The 20,461-nt window shown below is 44.5% G+C and overlaps 1 protein-coding gene across 1 annotated transcript in view; it reads right to left on the bottom strand.

The window, feature by feature from the left end:
• FAT3 (FAT atypical cadherin 3) overlaps positions 1-20,461 on the bottom strand; it is a 417,794-nt gene that overhangs the window by 110,618 nt on the left and 286,715 nt on the right. The window contains 1 exon segment of the mRNA XM_032219713.1: positions 9,356-13,429. Within this exon segment, the coding sequence (XP_032075604.1) occupies positions 9,356-13,429 (4,074 nt within the window).

The raw sequence follows: 20,461 nt of genomic DNA, 5'->3' as shown, positions 1-20,461 counted from the left end.
CATTTACTTAACGAACTCGCCAGCGGAGTAAGTAGACGACTGAATTAAAAGGGGGTGGGTGGGGTGGGAGGATAATTAATGAGAATGGTGCGTAGTGCACTCCGAACACTTATTAGATTTACCTCTGAGGCAAGGTGGTGGCCGTGCACAAAATGTGGAAAATCCATCTCCAGCAAGAGATGTAAAATGGTACAACTGCTTACTGTGCTCTTGGGAGAGCTTATATGTGGAATGGGTGGGATGTTTTCACTCTCTTCAGGGTTTTATTAGAAGTTTCCCATTCTCTTCTGCCTTCGTAAAAAAAGAATTATTCCCTCTTTTCACAGGTGTTCCTAAAATCCGTGGAATCCTTAACGCTAATGAATCAGTAAATCAGCATGTTCCCATCACTGGGATTAATAACGGGTCAGATTCTGGCAAGAAGGAAGTGCCTTCTCTGTTACATGTTCATAGCCTCCATTCACCATGAGATCTTTGACCAGCTCCAAATTTAATACTGTTGTAAATTCTGTTTATGAGCCATCCATTCTCCAAAGCATTCCAATAATAATGTAACCTGCCTCATTCTCTTCTCCCGTCCTGCTTCTGATCCTTTGAACAACTCTCTCTCTCTCATTTTGCTCGGAAAACGTAACCTGCTTTTTGAATCAATAGGGGTGACATGATAGCAATGTTCCAATGTCTCAGGGGTTGCCACAAAGAAGAGGGAGTCAAGCTATTTTCCAAGGGACCTGAGGGCAGGACAAGAAGCAATGGGTGGAAACTAATCAAGGAGAGAAGCAATCTAGAACTAAGGAGAAATTTCCTGAGAATTAGAACAATTAATCAATGGAACAACTTGCCTCCAGAAGTTGTGAATGCTCCAACATTGGAAGTTTTTAAGAAGATGTTGGATAGCCATTTGTCTGAATTGGTATGCGGCCATAATGGGGGACCTACGGCATGTGTGCAGAGGCCTCTCTGTGGGCATGCGCCCCATCGACCCAGCTCAACCAGCTGGTTCTCTGGTTTCCGAGGTGTGCCTTCTGGTTTTGCCACTCTGTGCCTAAAAGGTTCGTCATCATTGGTATAGGGTTTCCTGCCTAAGCAGGGGGTTGGACTAGAAGACCTCCAAGGTCCCTTCCAACCCTGCTATTCTATTCTAATTCCCTGCCTGTTTGTTCAGAATGAAAATCTCCCCAGACTCTATAGGACCTCTGAGAGCTCCAGATATCTAAAGCAGCCACCCTCCAAACTTTGGGAACCAGGGAGCAGCTCCGCGGAGAGAGGTTTTTTCCGCGGACAAGAGGGGGAGTGGCTTCGCGTGCTGCCAGCATCCCACGGATGGGGTTTTGCTTGTTTGTGCCGATCGGTTTGTGGCATGCCGCAGACTGTGGCCGGTCCATAGACCCCTGATCTAAAGTACTACAAAAACCTACTGCACCATGCATTGTGTGCTTTCAAGGGTTGATCGGTTTGCTTGTTCATAGAAGGGTACAGGTGGTCCTCAACTTACAACACTTTACTTAGTGACTGTCTGAAGTAGCAATAGCAATAGCAGTTAGACTTATATACCGCTTCATAGGGCTTTCAGCCCTCTCTAAGCGGTTTACAGAGTCAGCATATTGCCCCCAACAATCCGGGTCTGCATTTTACCCACCTCGGAAGGATGGAAGGCTGAGTCAACCTTGAGCCGGTGAGATTTGAACCGCTGAACTGCAGATAGCAGTCAGCTGAAGTGGCCTGCAGTACTGCACTCTACCCACCTTGGCTCTTGCAACAGAAACTGTGAAAAAGTGAATTATGGTTGTTTTTTTCACACTTACAACTGTTCCAGAATCCCTATGGTCACTTGGTCAAAATTCGGAAGTTTGCCAAGTGGTTCATATTAATCACCGTTGCTGTGTCCCGGAGGTCACGTTGTCTCCTTTTGCGACCTTCTGAAGTCAAGGGGGAAGCCAGGTTCACTCAACAGCCATATTACTAACTTCACAGCTGTGACGGTTCACTTGACAACAGCAGCAAGAAAGGTTGTAACATGGGGCAAAACTCACTCAACAACTATCTCGCTTAAGCAATAGAAATCTGGGACTCCACCATGGTCGTAAGCCGAGGATCACCTATACCAGTTATGGCGAACCTGTTTATTGTCGCGTGCCGAAAGCACAGCCGCCCGAAACCCATAATGCAATATGCGTGCGACCCCCCCTCCACGTGCCCTGCCCTTCCGCATGTATGTGGGACACTCCCCCCATGCTCGCCCCCACCCCTGCGCACATGACCCCCCTGTGCTTACCCCGCCCCTGTGAATGTGCGTGCGACCCCTCCTGTGCCCCATTTTGGGCCTAGTAGGCCTCCCTACAGCCTCCTTGGAGCAAAAATGGGCCATGGGGGGCACACCTCACCCCTCCATGCTCCCCCCACCCCCATGCATGTGTGCGTGACCTCCTGCCCCCTGTGCATGTGTGTGCATCACCCGTGTACGCCCCCCCGGGGCATGCCTGGCAGAGACCCAAGTATCAGCTGGCCGGCAGGAGGCACACGCACATGGGCAGTGGAGCTGAGCTGGGTGACGGCTCGCAGCCCTGCAGAGGGCTCTGCCCCCTGTTGCATTCATGCCATCGGTTCGCCATCACACACCTTTATTGCTTCGTGCATTTGCTACGAGCGTGGAATGGCCTTTTATGCACTTTAAAAAAAAATCACAATACTCTCTAGTGAAAAAAAACGTCCCGAGGTTTGCATCTAAATGCATCGCCAGGCTCAAGCTTGGCATGGCACAATCTCTGTTTAATGAGGGCAAGCAGATGTTTCGGTGGGATAGGGATGTTTCCATCCGTCTTGGAAAGCTGTATGACACAGCCTTTATTATCCCTTTCGCTTTGGGTGCACAAGCACTGCTGTGTTTTGGAAGCAACATCTTGGAATAAACAGGAAACACCAGTCTGACAACTCCTATTTATCTTCTTCCCAGGGCCATGGAAGCGAAGCCACCCCATTCACTACAATGGCCAGCTGTAGGGCAATCCTGCTCCACTGGAAGAGAGTTTTCTGAATGGCACCTGCCATTTCCCCCCCTTTTTATTAATTCAGCTGGACTGGCAAAGGCCAACAAATTCTCAAGGGTTTTAGTAATAGCTGGCCATCCATTTTCTCCCCCCACCCCTTCCCCAAATAAATGTCACAAGGCAGGTGGTAGGTGGTGGGGAAGATAATACTGTATCCGGTGTTATGAAGAAATTGGATAAACACAAAACAAAGAAATTGGAAGGTCCCTGGTTATCTACCGGATTAAAAAGCGACAAAGAATGTTTAGGTAGCAAACAAGATAGGAAAACAGCTTGACTTTTGGGAACTGTTGATGAAGATTATATTGTGCTTCGTGGAAAGAAGGCAGCAAGCTAAGGTTTTAGGAATATCTTTGGTGTCCAATCTATTTTTTTTGGGGGGGGGGTGAGGGGAAGCCCATAGATGAAGCTCCAACTGCCCTGCTGAATTTAATGCCCAAGAAAGGCAAAACATTAACTGATTGGGAGAAGGAGTGGTGCAGTGGCCTAGAGGGGGAGCTCTCGCCTCACAATCAGGAGGCTGTGAGTTCGATCCTAAGTAGAGGCAGATATTTCTCTCTCTGGGCAGCAGAATACATCTGCTGAACAAAACTCTGCTTTGGTAACAGGAAGGGCATCGGGCCATTAAAACATTCTGCTATCTCCACTCAGGTTGCCCAGACTTCACCCTGCAAGGGATTATGGGGTCATGATAATGATTTACTGATTGGGAGAAGGAAGATACATGAAAAGAACATGTCTTAATACAGATTTTATTTTAAAATGCCTGGGAAAACAGTCTTGCCTTGACTCGATCTGTCTGAAAAATATGACTTGCCCACTACTCCACATCATTCACCCTGAAATGTTTTGTTCAACTCTTAGCCATCAAAAAGTTCATGAAAACTCCGAGACAGACAAACCAGACGTTCATCACAGATTTCCAATGTGGACAGGTTAATACTCAACTTTCCCAAGGGTTGTAAGGAAGAAATCTTGGTTGAAAGTCTGGTGGATCAGCTCTACCTACTCAAGGTCACAGTGATGTTGGGGCTGAGCAAGCAATAGCAATAGCACTTACACATATACCGCTTCACAGTGCTTTACTGCTCTCTCTAAGTGATTGACAGAGTCAGCCTATTGTCCCCCAACAATTCAGATCATCATTTTCCCCACCTCGGAAGGATGGAAGTCTGAGTCAACCTTGAGCCTGTGAGAATTGAACTGCGGGCAGCCGGCAGTCAGCAGAAGTAGCCCACAGTCCTGCATTCTAACCACTGTGCCATCATGGCAAGCATTCACACACAGGTCTTCCAATTTAGGAGTTACACAAAGGTGTCCAAAAACACTTGCATCAAAGACCTGGATGACAAAGCTACACATAGATGTATGTGTCTCTGGCTGAAGCTGACACAATGACAAAACGATGCTATGTGCTTGGGTGTGTAGTCTGCAAAATTTTCATGACAACGTCCTGATATTAGTTGCTGCCCTGTCATACTTCCCACAGATACACAGTAAAAATTCTTATCTAGGTTGTACATCTTGGTTACAAAAAGTACTAACTAACTGGAGGGCAGGTAACCCAAATTCTGGACCGCAATCAATTTGGTATATCACGAAGCGTGTATCTTAAATTGCAAATAAGAGAAGCAGTTCTACAATCATTCTTCAACAAAAGGAGAATGAAGGAAAGGACACAGCCAAGGATGTGACTGCCCACCATTTCTCGGTGGCCACAATCTTGATCAAAGTCAGCTTATTTTGCACAGCAACGACCGTGTTTCCCCGAAAATAAGACAGGGTCTTATTTTCTTTTGACCCCCGAAATAAGCGCTTGGCCTTATTTTCAGGGAAGCCTTATTATTTTTGAAGGGCAGGAGGAGGTGAGTGCGAGCACTTCATGGCTGCTGCTGTGTTGCAATATTTTTGGGGAGGGCTTATTTTTGGGGAGGGCTTATTTTAGTGCATGCGCTCAAAAGCCCAATTGGGCTCATTATCCGGGGAGGTCTTATTTTCAGGGAAACAGGGTGCTATTATTATTGTCTATGGAGATTCTCAGTCATCCAGGTCACGGTTGTCCCAAAGATGTTTTTTTTGAAAAGGTAACTGGACTTTGTTTTCCCTTGGAGACATTTCGCTTCTCATGCAAGGAACTGGACTACTGCAACGTGCTCTACATGGGGCAGCCCTTGAAGAGCATTCGGAGACTTCAGCTTGTCCAGAATGCAGCCGCGCGAGCAATCGTGGGTGCACCTCGGTTCACCCACGTAACACCTATCCTCCGCGAGCTGCACTGGCTGCCTATTGGTCTCCGGATACGCTTCAAGGCGCTAGTCGTCACTTATAAAGCCCTTCATGGTATTGGACCTGGGTACTTGAGAGACCGCCTGCTGCCAATTACCTCCAATAGACCGATTAGATCCCACAGATTAGGCCTCCTCCGAATTCCATCCGCCAGCCAATGTCGGCTGGCGACTACCCAGAGGAGAGCCTTCTCTGTGGCTGCTCCGACCCTCTGGAACGAGCTCCCCGTGGAGATTCGAACCCTCACCACCCTCCAGGCCTTCCGCAAAGCCCTTAAAACCTGGCCGTTCCAACAGGCCTGGGGCTAAAGAGCTTTTGCCCCCCTCCTCGAATGGTATGGTTGTTGTGTGCTTTTAAATTGTGTATTGTTTTGTTCGTCTTTTTATCCCTTATCTGTATCCCCTTCCCTGACTTGGATTGTGAGCCGCCCTGAGTCCCCTTCGGGGAAAAGGGCGGCATATAAGTGCAATAAATTCAATTCAATTCAATTCAACTTCTTCGGTTCTGAATTTCTTCAGTTCAGAACCGAAGAAGCTCCTTGGATGAGGAGTAAAATGTCTTCAAGGAAAAAACAAAGTCCAGTTGCCTTTTTGAAAAACACCTTTGGTACTCCTATTATTATTTTATCCATTCGGAGTGAGCATCCATTCTTTTCCACTGACAGTTTGGGGTTTTTTTATATAAAAGAAATGAGCGTTTCACTGATCTTCGCTATCTAGAAATTCAGAGAAGGGTTTTTTAATTAAAACCCACCCTCCCCTGACCTCAGCCAATCTCCAAGAAGAAATTTCTTCATTGTCTCTGCTTCCTTGCGCAATGTTACAATCCTGCTCATCAATCATAATTGGTAATAGAGCCCCTTCCATGGTAGCAGGGCACAAACCTAGCCAATTAAAAAGCTAATGTTCCATTTTCCTTTGCTCACAATTTAAAGGTTAAACCGAATAAACACCCCAAGGGGATGGGGGGAAAAAGGATCTGTGAATCTGAGCTATGGTCCCAGGGGTCTTGAGTTTTCAGCCAGCTTGATCCAGAACCTGGATCAAGCTGCTAGTGATGGCAGCTCTCCAGTTCTCAGAGCTGCTAAATTGCACTCTGGGGAAGGTGGAGAACAAATGGCATTAAGGGAGAAGGCAATTCACACAATATGGCTGTCAAGCACCAAAACTGCCCTGGTCCCGAAGTGGCAATCAGCGCAGTGGCAAGCAACACGATGCCGACGAACAGCTGATTGTTGGTTGGGCTGCATTCGGCCTGGATCGTAACTGCCTGTAAGCCGGCCAAATGGGCTGTTGATTGACTCTGCCGGTAGCCCACCAATCAGCTGATTGGGCCTGCGGGCTCCTCCGGAGGCGGAAGGGCACAGCTCCAGCATTCAAAAAGCTCTGAGAGGCGGAGACTCCCAGCACAAAGTTTAGTCCTACTTTTTTCAGAACTCACTGTATGCCGAAAGCCGGCTTAATAAACCACTGGGGACTCAATGCAAGTGGCGTTCTGATTGCAGGTTAGGTCCAGAACCTCAACCTTTGAGAATGGCTTGATCTAGCTGGATCTATAACCATATAACATTCAATGGATAGAGTACAGTGGTGGGTTCCGGATCCCGTCACAACCGGTACACTGTGCATGGGGCCGAGCGTCCTAGTGCGCTGCATACACATGTGCATGCCACTGCCCCTGACACCCAGCTGCTCGGCGGAGGTCGCACAGGCGCCACACGCTCTGTGCTTGTGCGCAATTGGCCATTTGCATGATAAACAGCTATGGAACGCGAGCAGGCGGGTGGGCCAAACAAGCCACCATACCAGAATGGCGGCTGCTGCTCCCGGGTGCTACCGGTACAGTCGTACCGGGCTGTACCGCCCGGAATCCAGCACTGGTAGAGTACTACACTTAAGCAAGGACTTAACTGTTACAATTGATTTGATTTAAATAAAGAATTAAATCCCCCCAGCCTTGTTGGTGGGGGAATTCTGAGAGTTGAAGTCCACACATCTTTTACAGTATCAACCTCGGAAGGATGGAAGGCTGAGTCAACCTTCAAACTCCAGGCTGGGGGCAGAGTTTGCCTGCAGTGCTGCACTTTAACCACTGCGCCACCAGGGCTCAGGATCCCAGGACAGAGATGCTATGATGGTGGGAAGTTTGAGGACCCGTCAAAAGTAGGTTTAAACGGTTGCTGAACAAGTGGTCATTAAATAAGGACCACCTGAAAAATCTGGGTCTGCCTATTTCTGCTACCCAACATTCTTCTTAACCAGAGAAGCCAGGGCTGGAATGTGGAACCATCTGCTGGCAAAGCTGAAACTGCCCCGGTATGTTTATTTTTTATACCGTGTTTCTGCGAAAATATGACCTACCCAGAAAACAAGACCTAGCCTGGTTTTCATGATTGCACCTAATATAAGTCCTACCCCCAAAATAAACCCTAGTTAAACCATGCCCACCATGTGGTTGTATGAGGCGCATGCGTAAAAATCAACCTAGGGTGGTGGGGGGTGGAGCTGCCCCATGCCTGTTCACCTTAGGACCGCCACAGCCAGGTCTCCCATGCCCCAACACCTATTATGCTACTCCTCGACCTCTTCTGTGGTTGCTTGCAGCTGGATGCCACGTGGCACATCACCCCAGTGCCACCACTTTCAGGACGCCGCCTGGCTTGTTGCGCCGGTGCCGCCACTTATGGCAGCATGCCGCCTGGCATGTTGCACCAGTGAACAATGCTCCGCGTGGCCTGCCACGAGTGGTGGCACTGGTGCAACGAGCCACACGGTGTCTGGCTGCAAGCGGGCACAGAAGTCAGAAAGCAGCAAGAAAGGTGTCAGGCCATGGGAGGCCTGGCTGTGGTGGTCCTAAGGTTAAGTGGGAGTAAGACATCCCCCCCCCAAAAAACAAGTCCTGGTGCTAATTTTGGGGCCCAAAAGAAAATAAGACCAGGTCTTATTTTCGGGAAAATAAGTAGCTTTTTTAAAAAAAATATTTTTAAAAAAATGTTCCCTTTCAAATTAATTCACAAATATATATTCTTATAATTGCTATTAACATTGTCTATTCATCATTAGCCTCTATGATTATTTTTACATTATTTATATACATATACATATACATATACATATACATATACATATACATATATATATATACATACATACATACACACACACACACACACACACACACACACCAAATATGGGACCTTCCTCCCATATTTGGGCATACTAGGGGTTGTGACTTTAAATATATACGTTTCACCCTGGCTGGCTGATAAGGAGTCGAGCTCTGTAGCTCAATGGTTAACACATCTGCCTAAGAGGCAATAGAGCACAGGTTCGATTCCCAACAAGGGTGTGGCTAGCTGATGAGAGCTAAATAGCTTGAAATAGATCTATACTAGTCTCCCTTTATTTATTTATCAGCACAAATATAACATATATATACACACACATATATATATATATATATATATATATATATATATATATATATATATATATATATATATATACATACATACATACATACACACACACACATACATACATACATACATAAATAAATAAATACATAAATAAATAAATAAATAAATAAATAAATAAATAAATAAATACAGTTTGGATCACTTTCTTGCCACCCCATGCCTCCATCTTATTTTGCAACAACCTTGATCCTTCCATCTTCTCATCCTCCCTTCTCTGCTTTCTTCTTTCCTCCTCTTGTTCCTCCTTTCTTTCTTCCCCTCCTCCTCCCCCTCCCCCTCTCTACTACTATTAATTCCCCTCCCTCTGCATTGCCCTTTCCTCCTTTCCCTCCTCATCCTCCCTCCTTTCCGTTGTTGCCCTTGCTTATTTGTTTTCTCTGATGGGTTCTCGGGGTGGCGTTTCAGCAATCCCAACTTTATATTTTCATACAAATAATTACATTTTATTTCTAATATTAATTCCACTTGTATCATTTTTTTAACTTGAACACGTGCATTTTAATACTTTCTTAGGGGAAACAACCAGCTTTGAAAGAAAACTTACCTGTAATATGGTAGCTGATTTGGTGGTTGATGTCAGAGGTATCTTCATCCCAAGTGCTAAGGACAGCCACAACTTCTCCCGGTGGGTCGCTCTCTTTCACAGACCCCCTGTACATCTCCTGCTGGAATACAGGAGCATTGTCGTTGATGTCAGTCACAGTGACGGAGATTAAGGTGGTTGAGGAGAGGGACAGGGCTTCTCCCAAGTCAGAAGAAACCACCGTGAAGGCAAAAGTAGGATCCGTCTCATGGTCTAAATCTTTTAAGGTGCTGATCCAGCCACTGTTGCCGTCAATAGTGAACACTTCCGAGATCCGGTCAATATCTAATTCTGTTAAGAGAGAATAGGTGACTTGACCGTTGGCTCCTGAATCTGCGTCGGTTGCTTTGACTTGTACAAGTTTAGTCCCTATTGGCATTCCCTCCATTACGATCGTGTCATACTTGGCTGCCTCAAAAATAGGCTTGTTGTCGTTGATGTCTAGAACTTTAATGTCCACATCCACGGTGACCACAATGTCCACCTTATCAAGCTGTAAGGTTGCAGCCACTTTAAAATGAAAGGCGGGATCTGCCTCATGATCCAGCCTCTTGTCCAGTTTTATAATGCCAGTGTCTTGCTCTATAATAAAAACTCCATCCTTGTTGTTTCCGGTCAAATCGCCGTTGACTGTGCTGTAGGCGACGCCTTGGTTTGGCAAAACGTGGAGAGCATCAATTGTGCTCCCTATGAGGGCATCTTCTGATACTGTAAAGGAATACTGAGGTTGAGAAAATGAAGGCAAGATGGTTTCTGGAGGTAAAACGTGTATGTATACAGGGATAAGGGAATGTCGCACAGGAATGCCACCGTCAACGGCTTTGACAAAAAAAGATAGCACCGTATTTTTCAGCTGGTTGAAATTCCCCTTGGTTACCATCCATCCATTGTCTGGGTCAATTTCTAGGAGATCCGCAACAGAAACAGAGGCTTCACTATACAGGGAGTAGACAATCCTAGCATTGGCTCCATCATCAGGATCAAGAGCTTGGACCTGGGTGACTAAGTGGCCTTTCCCAACATCTGCTTTGACGCTTGCTCTATATTCCACAGTCATGAACTGTGGGGCGTTGTCGTTCTCATCCACCACTATGACTCGGACCGTGCAGAACGTGCTCCTCCCTCCACCATCGAGAGCTCTTAAAAATATGGTGATGTCACCTTCTAAAGGGACCTCCCTATCGAGTTTCTCCGTGGTGAGGATCTGCCCTTTGTTGTCAATGACAAATCTGTCTTTGGCAAAATCGTTGATGATGGAGTAACTTATCTGACCATAGACGCCCGAATCTCCATCGGTTGCTTTTACGTGGATCACTCTAGTTCCCGGGACAGCGTTTTCTCTGACTTCTGCCACATAAATACTTTGTGTGAATACGGGGCTGTACAAATTAGCACCAAGAATCCTGATATGGACTTGAGCAGTGTTGGTAAACAAACCATCAGAAACCGAAACGTTCAAGCTGTACATTGACTCCATTCTCTGCTTCCGATGATTTGACAGTGTGATGATGCCACTCTTGGTATCCATCACAAAACTGGTACGGTCATTTCCAGACAAGATACTGTATTCCAATCGGTCAAAATCAGAGCTGTCTGCATCGGAAGCTTGGACGCAAGTCACAAAATGACCCCGAGGAGCTAATTCACTGACGTAAGATTCATAGATCAACTGATTAAAAATAGGAGGGTTGTCATTCATATCTGTCACATAGATATTTACTAGAACTTCACTGCTTAGAGGTGGGAATCCATTATCAGTGGCCCGTACTTTTAAGCTGCACTGCTGCATCAGTTCATGGTCCAACAAGCGGGCAGTTAGGATCAGTCCGCTTGTCCCATCGATGTGAAAATAATCCGTGCTGTTGAAAGTGTCCTGGACTATCTGGTACTGAATGATTTTGTTATTGTCGGAATCGGCATCGGTAGCAATGACCTGCATGACAGGAGTCCCAATCAAGGAGGCTTCAGTTAAGGTGGCGTTATAAGCAAAGTGGTCAAAAACTGGGGCATTGTCATTGACATCCTTGATAATCAAGTCCACCGTAACTTCAGCTCGGGCTCCAGTAAGAGCATCACTGGCTCTCACCGTCAACTTGAAAATGGGATTGAGTTCATAGTCTAATGGACTGATGACACTGAGGACTCCTGTGTCAAAGTCAATGTTGAACTGATTATAAGGGTCCCCGTCTACTATGATGTAAATGATACCTTGACCTTCTGGGCTGGTAGCATTGATGCTCAGGATCGGGGTGTTCATGTCTATGTCTTCATTGACAGAGGCTGTGTAGAAGGGCTTGTCAAAGATGGGCATGGCCTTATTAACAATGGTGATGGGCAGTTCGACAGAAGCAGACAGTGACGGGTCCCCTCCGTCTTTAGCTATGACAATAATTAAATATTCTATATTGGATAAGTCGGAGTTAAAGGGCGCTTTCAAAGTGATGCTCCCACTGTGAGGGTCGATTTCAAAGTGGCCATAGTCCTCCTTCAATAGGTAAGACACATCCCCATTTGCACCCTTGTCTTTATCAATGGCCCTCACTCGATATATCAGAGTGCCAGGATCAGCCTCAACTTGAACAGCAGCATAGTATGGAAGACCAACAAATACCGGAGCATTGTCGTTGATGTCTTCAATGAGAACTCGGACAACCACTCTGGCTACCCGTAGATGGTCCAGCTCACGACTAGCCTCCACCACCAATTCATATAATTCCTGTTCTTCTCTGTCAAACGGGAGGCCAACAGTTTGAATAAGGCCTAAAGTGGGTTTGATCTTGAATTTGTTCCCTGGGTTTAATATGCTATACTTCAAGGGCTCGTTCAGACGGTTTCCAATCGCACTGACCACTGCTACCTTGGTGACGTTGGTACTGTTCTCCAAGATTGATGTAGAATAATGGCTCTGAGTGAAGTGAAGACCGCTGTCCATGGCTTCCTTGACCATTATTGTCACAATAGCACTACTGTAAAATTTCCCATCTGATACTTTCACAATCAGCATGTAATGGTCTTTGGAAAGGCTGTTGTTTTTTATGGTTAACACCCCAGAAATTGAATCAACGAGAAAATATTCTGTGTTCCCTTCAATCAGGCTGTAAGTCAGTTCAGACGGGACTTCTAAATCTGGGTCCACGGCCTTGACTTGTAGAACCTCCACTCCCACGTAAGTCGGTAGAAGCAAGATGGTTTCAAACATTGCCTGGCTGAACACTGGAGGATTATCGTTGACATCCGTTACATCAATGGTAACTTCCACAGGACTTTCTGCAGTAAGCTGCGGATTGCCACTATCTCGAACATGAACGTGGAAGTAGAAATGAGCAATGGTTTCGTGATCCAAATCAGCAATCGTTCTAATTGCACCAGTACTAGAGTCTACCGTAAAATAATTCTTGGCGGTTGACTCAACAATCTGGTAGACGAGCAGTGCGTTTTGATTACTATCAGCATCCGTGGCTCGTATTACAAGTGGATTGTTTCCCACACTCCGGACAATGCTATTGACAGGTGCGGCTTCACTGATGCTGCCCAAGTACTGAGAAAAAAGAAAAACAGGTGGGTTGTCATTTTCATCCACTATCTGGATGTTTACCGTGGCATTTGATGCCATCCCTGCCATGTTTGTGGCTTGCACTGTGAGCTGGTAAGAGGAAGTGTGTTCATAATCAAGAGACTTCTGGCTCGTGATGACTCCAGAATAAGGGTTGATCACGAAGGCTCCATCTACGTTGCCATCTTTGACTTCATACACTAATGTAGACTGACTGATCGCCGAGACTTGGATAACCGAAGTCCCAAAATCAACATTTTCATTGATTTCAGCTTGCCATTCCTTGTGCGTGAATTTGGGGTGGGAGTTGTCCGACATCGTCACAGATATGCGGACAATGGCAGTAGCTGACAACGGGGGAGAACCCTGGTCGGACGCTTTAACTGATAGCACAAACTGGTTCATGGTGGTCAGGTCTGGTTCTTTCAGCACGGTAATGATGCCTAGAATTGGTTCAATCCTGAACGTGTTTCCGGTATTCCCTGAAAGAATGAAACAAGAAAAATAAATTAAATGTGAAATTTAAACTTCAGAGAAAAAAAAATCAAACTATAATATCGGAGACTGAAGAACATTCAATGGGCGCTTAGTGACATCACATTAGGAGAATAGTATGTGTGATCAGGGGATTTTACTGGTTCGGGAAAACCGGTAGCTCCGACTATCAGCTGGGAGCGAACCGGTTCACTCCGACTTTCAGCTGGGCCTGCCTGCATGCCCGCCCCTGCGCTACATTCACCTACATTCCCTTTCCTGAAGCCCAGCTGCTAGGCGCGGTAGAGTGAATTGCAGCGCCTCATCTGTTTTCCTTCCAGGAGTAATCTGGGAGGTGATTTCTCTGTAAACTGTGCATGTGCGCGCAGCGAAACGCCCGCTCAGCAAACCGGTTGTTAAACAGGTAGGATTCCATCCCTGTGTGTGCTCCAAAAAACCAAACCAAACCCATCCAATCCTTAAATTTGTAAGCTACCAATTCACAACCCATTTACTTTCTTCGAATTTTCTGCACATCTGGACTTTATTCTGAAAGAAACCTGAGCTTTTGATGTTTATCAGAAGTTTATCAATCAGAGAATACACACAAAAGTTATTTTTTTTAAACAAAATATAGGGAAGAGAGGTAGAAAAAGTCACACGAGTCCATTGCTGAATACAGGAATTAACTTATTTTTCAAATGAAAAGGATTTGGGGCAGGAAATAGAAAAGTATGGGCCTGAACTATTTTGGGTAGAGAAAAGCTCATTTTGGGAGATTTACACAAGATAATTAAAGAGCCAGTTCCTATTATTCAGATACTTTGGTGTAGTAATTAAGATGGTGGCCTAGAAACCAGGAGACAGTGAATTCTAGTCTTCCTGGGTGATTTTGGGCTGGCCACTCTTTCTCAGCCCAATTTACATTACAGGGATGTTGTGGAGAAAATAGAAGGGAGCATATTATAGGCATGTTCACCATGTTGAATTACTTATAAAGTAATAAAGGCAAGATAAAAATCTAACAAATGAATGAATGAACGAATAAACAAATAAACAAACAAATGAATGTTTGGAAGATTTTTGGTAAAAATTACAGTGGGGAAGCTGGATCTCAGATGAGTGACCCACAACAGCAAAGCTGGTAAGATTGGAGATCTTCTAATCCAATTCCTTGCTCAAGCAGGAAACCCTATACCACTTCAGACAAATGGTTGTTTAATCTCTTCTTAAAAACTCCCCATTGTTGGAGCACCCACAATTTCTGGAGGCAAGTCGTTCTCCTGATTAATTGTTCTAACTGTCAGGAAATTTCTCCTTAATTTTAGGTTGGTTTTCTCCTTGATTAGTTTCCATCCATTGCTTCTTGTCCTGCCTTCAGGTGCTTTGGAGAATAGATTGACCCCCTTTTCTTATGGCAACTCTGTTCTGACCCAGACTTCCTTAGAAAGCAAGAAACAAAGTCTTGGTCCTGACAAAAACCTCTTTCATTTACACAACTGTGGGTTCCTTTCATTCACAGTCAGCAAGGCTTAGCAAACAGTCTTTCAGAGGAATGTTTATCCACACACACCTTATCTCGTTTGGAGCGCTGCGAGATAACTAGTTTCCAAACACAGGGCAAAGCAAAACTTGATACAGAGTCTCTTATAAACACAAACATTCCACTCTTGACTCGACCAAATGAACAAATTGTTTCCTGCAAAAACCCACTCCCCATTTGTTCCTCTTTTGTTTCCTATTGAAGGGGCCAATCACCTCCAAGGTGTGGCTTTACTCTTAAGTTGACCCTGCTTTCTTAGTTGTTCTTGTCTCAGCTCTGGACAAGCGCGCACTGGGAACAGGCTCCAGCTGTTCCTCTGCCTCACTGCTGTCTAACTCCCTCACTGCCTCTGACACAGAGCCCTCATCTGAGCTTTCCTCAGCCCCCAGAACTGGCTCTATTCCTCCCCAACCTCCTCACTGTCTGACTCTGCTGCCAGCTCCGCTGGCCGCTCACAGGCCACCACAAGCTCTTTAGATATTGGAACAGTATTATCATGTTACCCCCTCGTCCTTCTTTTCAACAAACTAGACCTATCCAATTCGAGCAACAGTTCTTGATATGTTTTAGCCTCCAGTCCCCTAATCATCTTTGTTGCTTTGTTGATACTGAGATTCAGGATGCTTTCCACATGCAGGGACCATGTCTATCTTCAAAGGCACTTTGAAAGCTTCTCAATCAATAGAACAAAGAACCCAGCATCGCAGTTCAACTCAGCAACCCATCATAAAAAATATAGTACTATTATTGGCAGCTGTTTTCCCCTTCAAAATATTTCTGCTTGGCGTGTTCTGATTTGGGCTGGCTGTAGAGTCATTTCCTTTGGTCATTCCTTTGGTTTGGTTTTTAGTATTATTTCCTTTATCTTGCATTCTTTGGATTACCATATCTTGTCCTTTTAAAATAAAATAAAATAAAAATAAAAATGGAGACTTGAGTGCGCATTTGCAAATGCAAAAAACTGGTCTGCCCTGTATGTCTCTGTGTGTGTGTGTGTGTGCAGTTTTTTTCATGCTTTTGTGCACTGTTGGTGTAGACCATGATCCATTTTGATGGAACGGCTTGTGTGAAGTTGCTGGTGTGACCTGAACCTTGTAGTTTTTCTGTCTCTTTAGCAGTTCAAGAATAAAAAGTAGCTCTGTTGAAAAAGGACATTTGATTTGTTAGATCACTTTTGTTCTTTCTGATACTAGCAATGTAAATGCAATTCCTATTTAGAATTTAGGAAAGAAATACTGACAGGCGAACAGGCTTTCCCCCCCTGTTTTAATACAATACAATAGCAGAGTTGGAAGGGACCTTGGAGGTCTTCTAGTCCAACCCCCGGCCTAGGCAGGAAATCCTATACCGTTTCAGACAAATGGCTATCCAACATCTTCTTCTTAAAGACTTCCAGTATTGAGGCATTCACAACTTCTGGAGGCAAGTTGTTCCACTGTTTAATTGTTCTAACTGTCAGGAAATTTCTCCTTAGTTTTAAGTTGCTTCTCTCCTTGATTAGTTTCTACCCATTGCTTCTTGTTCTATACTCGGGTGCCTTGGAGAATAGTTTGACTCCCTCTTCTTTGAGACAACCCATGAGATTCCCTTCCTTCCTTCCTTCCTTCCTTCCTTCCTTCCTTCTTTCCTCCTGCCTCTTATTTTCCCTGAAAACTAGAAAGTCCCTTCCGGTGCAATTTTACCACCCATCCCCTTTTCAACTATTTTTTAAAAATTGAAATGAAACTCAATGTAGAGAAAAACCAGTGTTTTGCACTTAGGCAAGAAAAACCAATTGTAAAAGCATAGATTAGGTGAAACCTGGGTCAATAGCAGCAACTGTGAGAGGGATCTTGGAATCCTAATGGACAATCACTTAAATATGAGCTAGCCGGGTGCAGCAGCTGCCAAAAAAGCCAACACAGTTCCAGGCTGCATAAACAGAGGGACAGAATCAAGATCACAGGAAGTGTTAATACCACTTTATAATGCCTTGGTAAGGCCGCACTTGGAATACTGCATCTAGTTTTGGTCATCATAATTAAAAAACAAAAGTTGTAGAGAACGTGGAAAAAGTGCAGAAAAGAGCCTAATACGTGATTAGGGAGCCGAAGGCTAAAACATATGAAGAATGTTTTAGGAATTGGGCTTGTCTAGTCTAGTGAAAAGAAGGACATCAGGAGTTTTGCAATATTTGAGGGGCTGCCTAAAGGAAGAGAAGGTCAACCTATTTTCCAAAGGGTAAGAAAGCAAAACAAAAAACAATGGACGGAAACTAAACAAGGAGAGACATAACCTAAAATTAAGGGTAAATTTCCTAACAGGGAGAAAACTAAACCAGTGAAACAGAACAGTGCCTTCAGAAGCTATGGGTGCTCTATCACAGAGGCTTTTAAGAAGAAAGATGTGGAGACTCTAGAAAGAGTGCAGAGAAGGGCAACAAAGAAGATTAGGGGGCTGGGGAATAAAACATATGAAGAACAGTTGCAGGAAATGAGTATGTCTAGTTTAATGAAAAGAAGGACTAGGGGAGACATGGTAGCAGTGTTCTGATATCTCAGGGGTTGCCACAAAGAAGGGGGAGTCAAGCTATTCTCCAAAGCACCCAAGTATAGAACAAGAAGCAATGGGTGGAAGGCTGAGTCAACCTTGAGCCGGTGAGATTTGAACCGCCGAAATGCAACCAGCAGTCAGCTGAAGTAGCCTGCAGTACTGCACTCTAACCACTGCGCTACCTCGGCTCATTAAAGCAAATAACTCCTCCATATTCCTCTCAAAAGGTGTACTTTTGGATTATAAATTAAAAAGCGTGAACAACGGATTCCGTTAAAAGGGAGAATGTATGATCCATCTAAGCAATGAGACTAGCGCACTGAGTGCATAAGGTATTTCCCAGATGAGATGTTTGAGGCTCCCCACAGAATCGGGCGTTTATGAAAGATGGGGCCTCTCAGAGGTTATTAAGTGTGCAATTATTGGTTTCTATTATCCAGTGCAGTGTTCATGTTAACTGAATGCCCTGGGAAGTAAAATAAAATAAAATAAAATAAAATAAAATAAAATAAAAAAACGCCATGCCTGTAGCCTGAACACATCCGTTAAAATTAACATCCTCTCTGCAGTCCCTTTTCATGGATCAGAGAAAGGGAGGCCTCGGAAAGCTATATTACCGCACATCCAGGAGCATCTGTAGATAATGAAACAGTGGGAATTCACGTTTTTATCTGAAACAGAGGCTGGAAGCTTCAAATTGCTGGCAGAGAGAGGGATGAAAAAGGAACCCGTGATGGTCATAGAGAGATAAAGTCTCATTAAAAGGTTTCAAGCTTCTGCACAATTGTGCTGCAGGAAAAGCTTCACACCGTCCCACTTCCTGGCGGCCGTCCTATGCCTCCCCTCCTTCGTTATTAGAAGCGTTTTATTCTTTCTTTCTGCTGAACCGATGCCATGGCATCGCTCTGTCCATTCACCACCGAGACGAGCAAGTCATTTGACTACAAAGTATTCAGCTGCCAAAGCAGTGGGGTTCGGGGGGGGGGACCCCTCTCAAGAGATCAGAGGAATTGTGAAGTTAAACGGCTGTAATTCCAACACCCACCCACCCACCCCTCCTCCAGGAATTGTGGCTCAAGGTAGGGGCTGTTCTAGTTCTTTTGTTTCCTTTTGAAAGAAATGTCTAAACCATGCAAACTATCCTACTGATTTTTTTAAACCATGCAAACAATCCTACTGATTTTTTTAAAAAAAATTAAAATAAAAACATCCGTTTTTAAAATTCTGCACATCAGACCTGGGAAGATGGAAGTGGTATTCATTTTTTTTTAAATGGTGGGAAGACAACTCTCCTCTTCATTAAACAAAACAGAATGAAACAAATCCCGTAAGGCCATCATGTTATTTGAAGCATTCAAATATCTTTGTCTAGATCAGGCGTGTCCAAACCTTGGCAACTTCAAGAGTTGTGGACTTCATGTTGACTAGGGAATTCTGGGAGTTGAAGTCTACAAATCTTAAAATTGACAAGGTTGGAAACTTCTGGTTCTAGAGCTCCCAGGAAAAGCCAGTTGCAGAGGTGGGCTGCTGGGGGGTTCGGGAGAACCTCTAGATAAGTTTCTGTGCAGTTTGAAGAAACCCCAAATCCCACTCATGGCTGGCTCCACCCACCTCTCCCCGGAGTCTCCACGTGGCCTGTTTTGGATACAGATAGGTACAGGGTGTACACGTAGGCTTGGGGAGGGCGAAAAACGCAGCCCCCCTGGAAGTTTGGGAAGGCTGGAAACGGGCTTGTTTCTGGCCTCCAGAGGGAGGGAGAGGAAGTCAAGCTATTCTCCAAAGCACCTGAGGGCAGAACAAGAGGCAACGGGTGGAAACTAATCAAGGAGAGAAGCAAACTAAAACTAAGAATAGCAGTAATAGCAATAGCAGTAGACTTATATACCGCTTCATAGGCCTTTCAGGCCTCTCTAAGCGGTTTACAGAGAGTCAGCATATTGCCCCCAACAATCTGGGTTCTCATTTTACCCACCTCGGAAGGATGGAAGGCTGAGTCAACCCTGAGCCGGTGAGATTTGAACCGCTGACCTGCTGATCTAGCAGTAGCCTGCAGTGCTGCATTTAACCACTGCGCCACCTTGGCTCTTCCTGTTAGAACAAATAACCAGTGGAACAGCTTACCTCCAGAAGTTGTGAATTCTCCAACAATGGAAACTTTTAAGAAGAGATCGGACAACCATTTGTCTGGGTTTCCTGCATGAGCAGGGGGTTGGATTAGAAGACCTCCAAGGTCCCTTCCAACTCTGCTATTCTGTTCTATTCTTTCAATCTCTTGACTTGTCCTCGTCCTTTGAACCTGTTACATTTTACTGGAGTATTTTTAAAGTCCAATGCCTGTACTTGTGAGACCTGACCAGCATTGAGTACAATGCTACTTTAGGCACCTTAAAAAATTAATATTCCATGGAGGCTTTGTTAGAATTGCATCTCATGATCAATCAGGAGTCCAATATTCTTTTACAGACATTGTTTTTACCAAGTCACATATATCTTCTTGTGAAGAACATTTGATTTTAATTTCTTGTGTTAAAAAAACCCACTGCACTGGAATTTATTATATGTCTCTCTGGTTTTAAGCCTGTCTTTCCAATTCATCAAGATGGGCTTTTCATTATTATTTTTTTGTCTTCTGATATAGTAGATATCCTACCCAAATCATCTCATCATCAAAATTGTTAATGAGGTTCTTTCAGCTGGATGAATCTTCGGTGAATGCTGGTTATGAAGCCAGCTATGGGTTTACCTAATAACCGTCCCATGAAGATACTTAGCTACTTTAGAATAGAAATAGAATAAAATTAGAATAGAATAGAAATAGAATAGAATAAAAATAGAAAAGAATAGAAATAGAATAGAAATAGAAATAGAATAGAAATAGAATAGAAATAGAATAGAAATAGAATAGAAATAGAATAGAAATAGAATAGAAATAGAATAGAAATAGAATAGAAATAGAATAGAATTC

Source organism: Thamnophis elegans, chromosome 6 (assembly GCF_009769535.1).
Source record: "Thamnophis elegans isolate rThaEle1 chromosome 6, rThaEle1.pri, whole genome shotgun sequence".
Classification (NCBI taxonomy): domain Eukaryota; kingdom Metazoa; phylum Chordata; class Lepidosauria; order Squamata; family Colubridae; genus Thamnophis; species Thamnophis elegans.
Note: the sequence above shows the minus strand (reverse complement) of the source record. Positions and strands in the feature narration are given on the sequence as shown.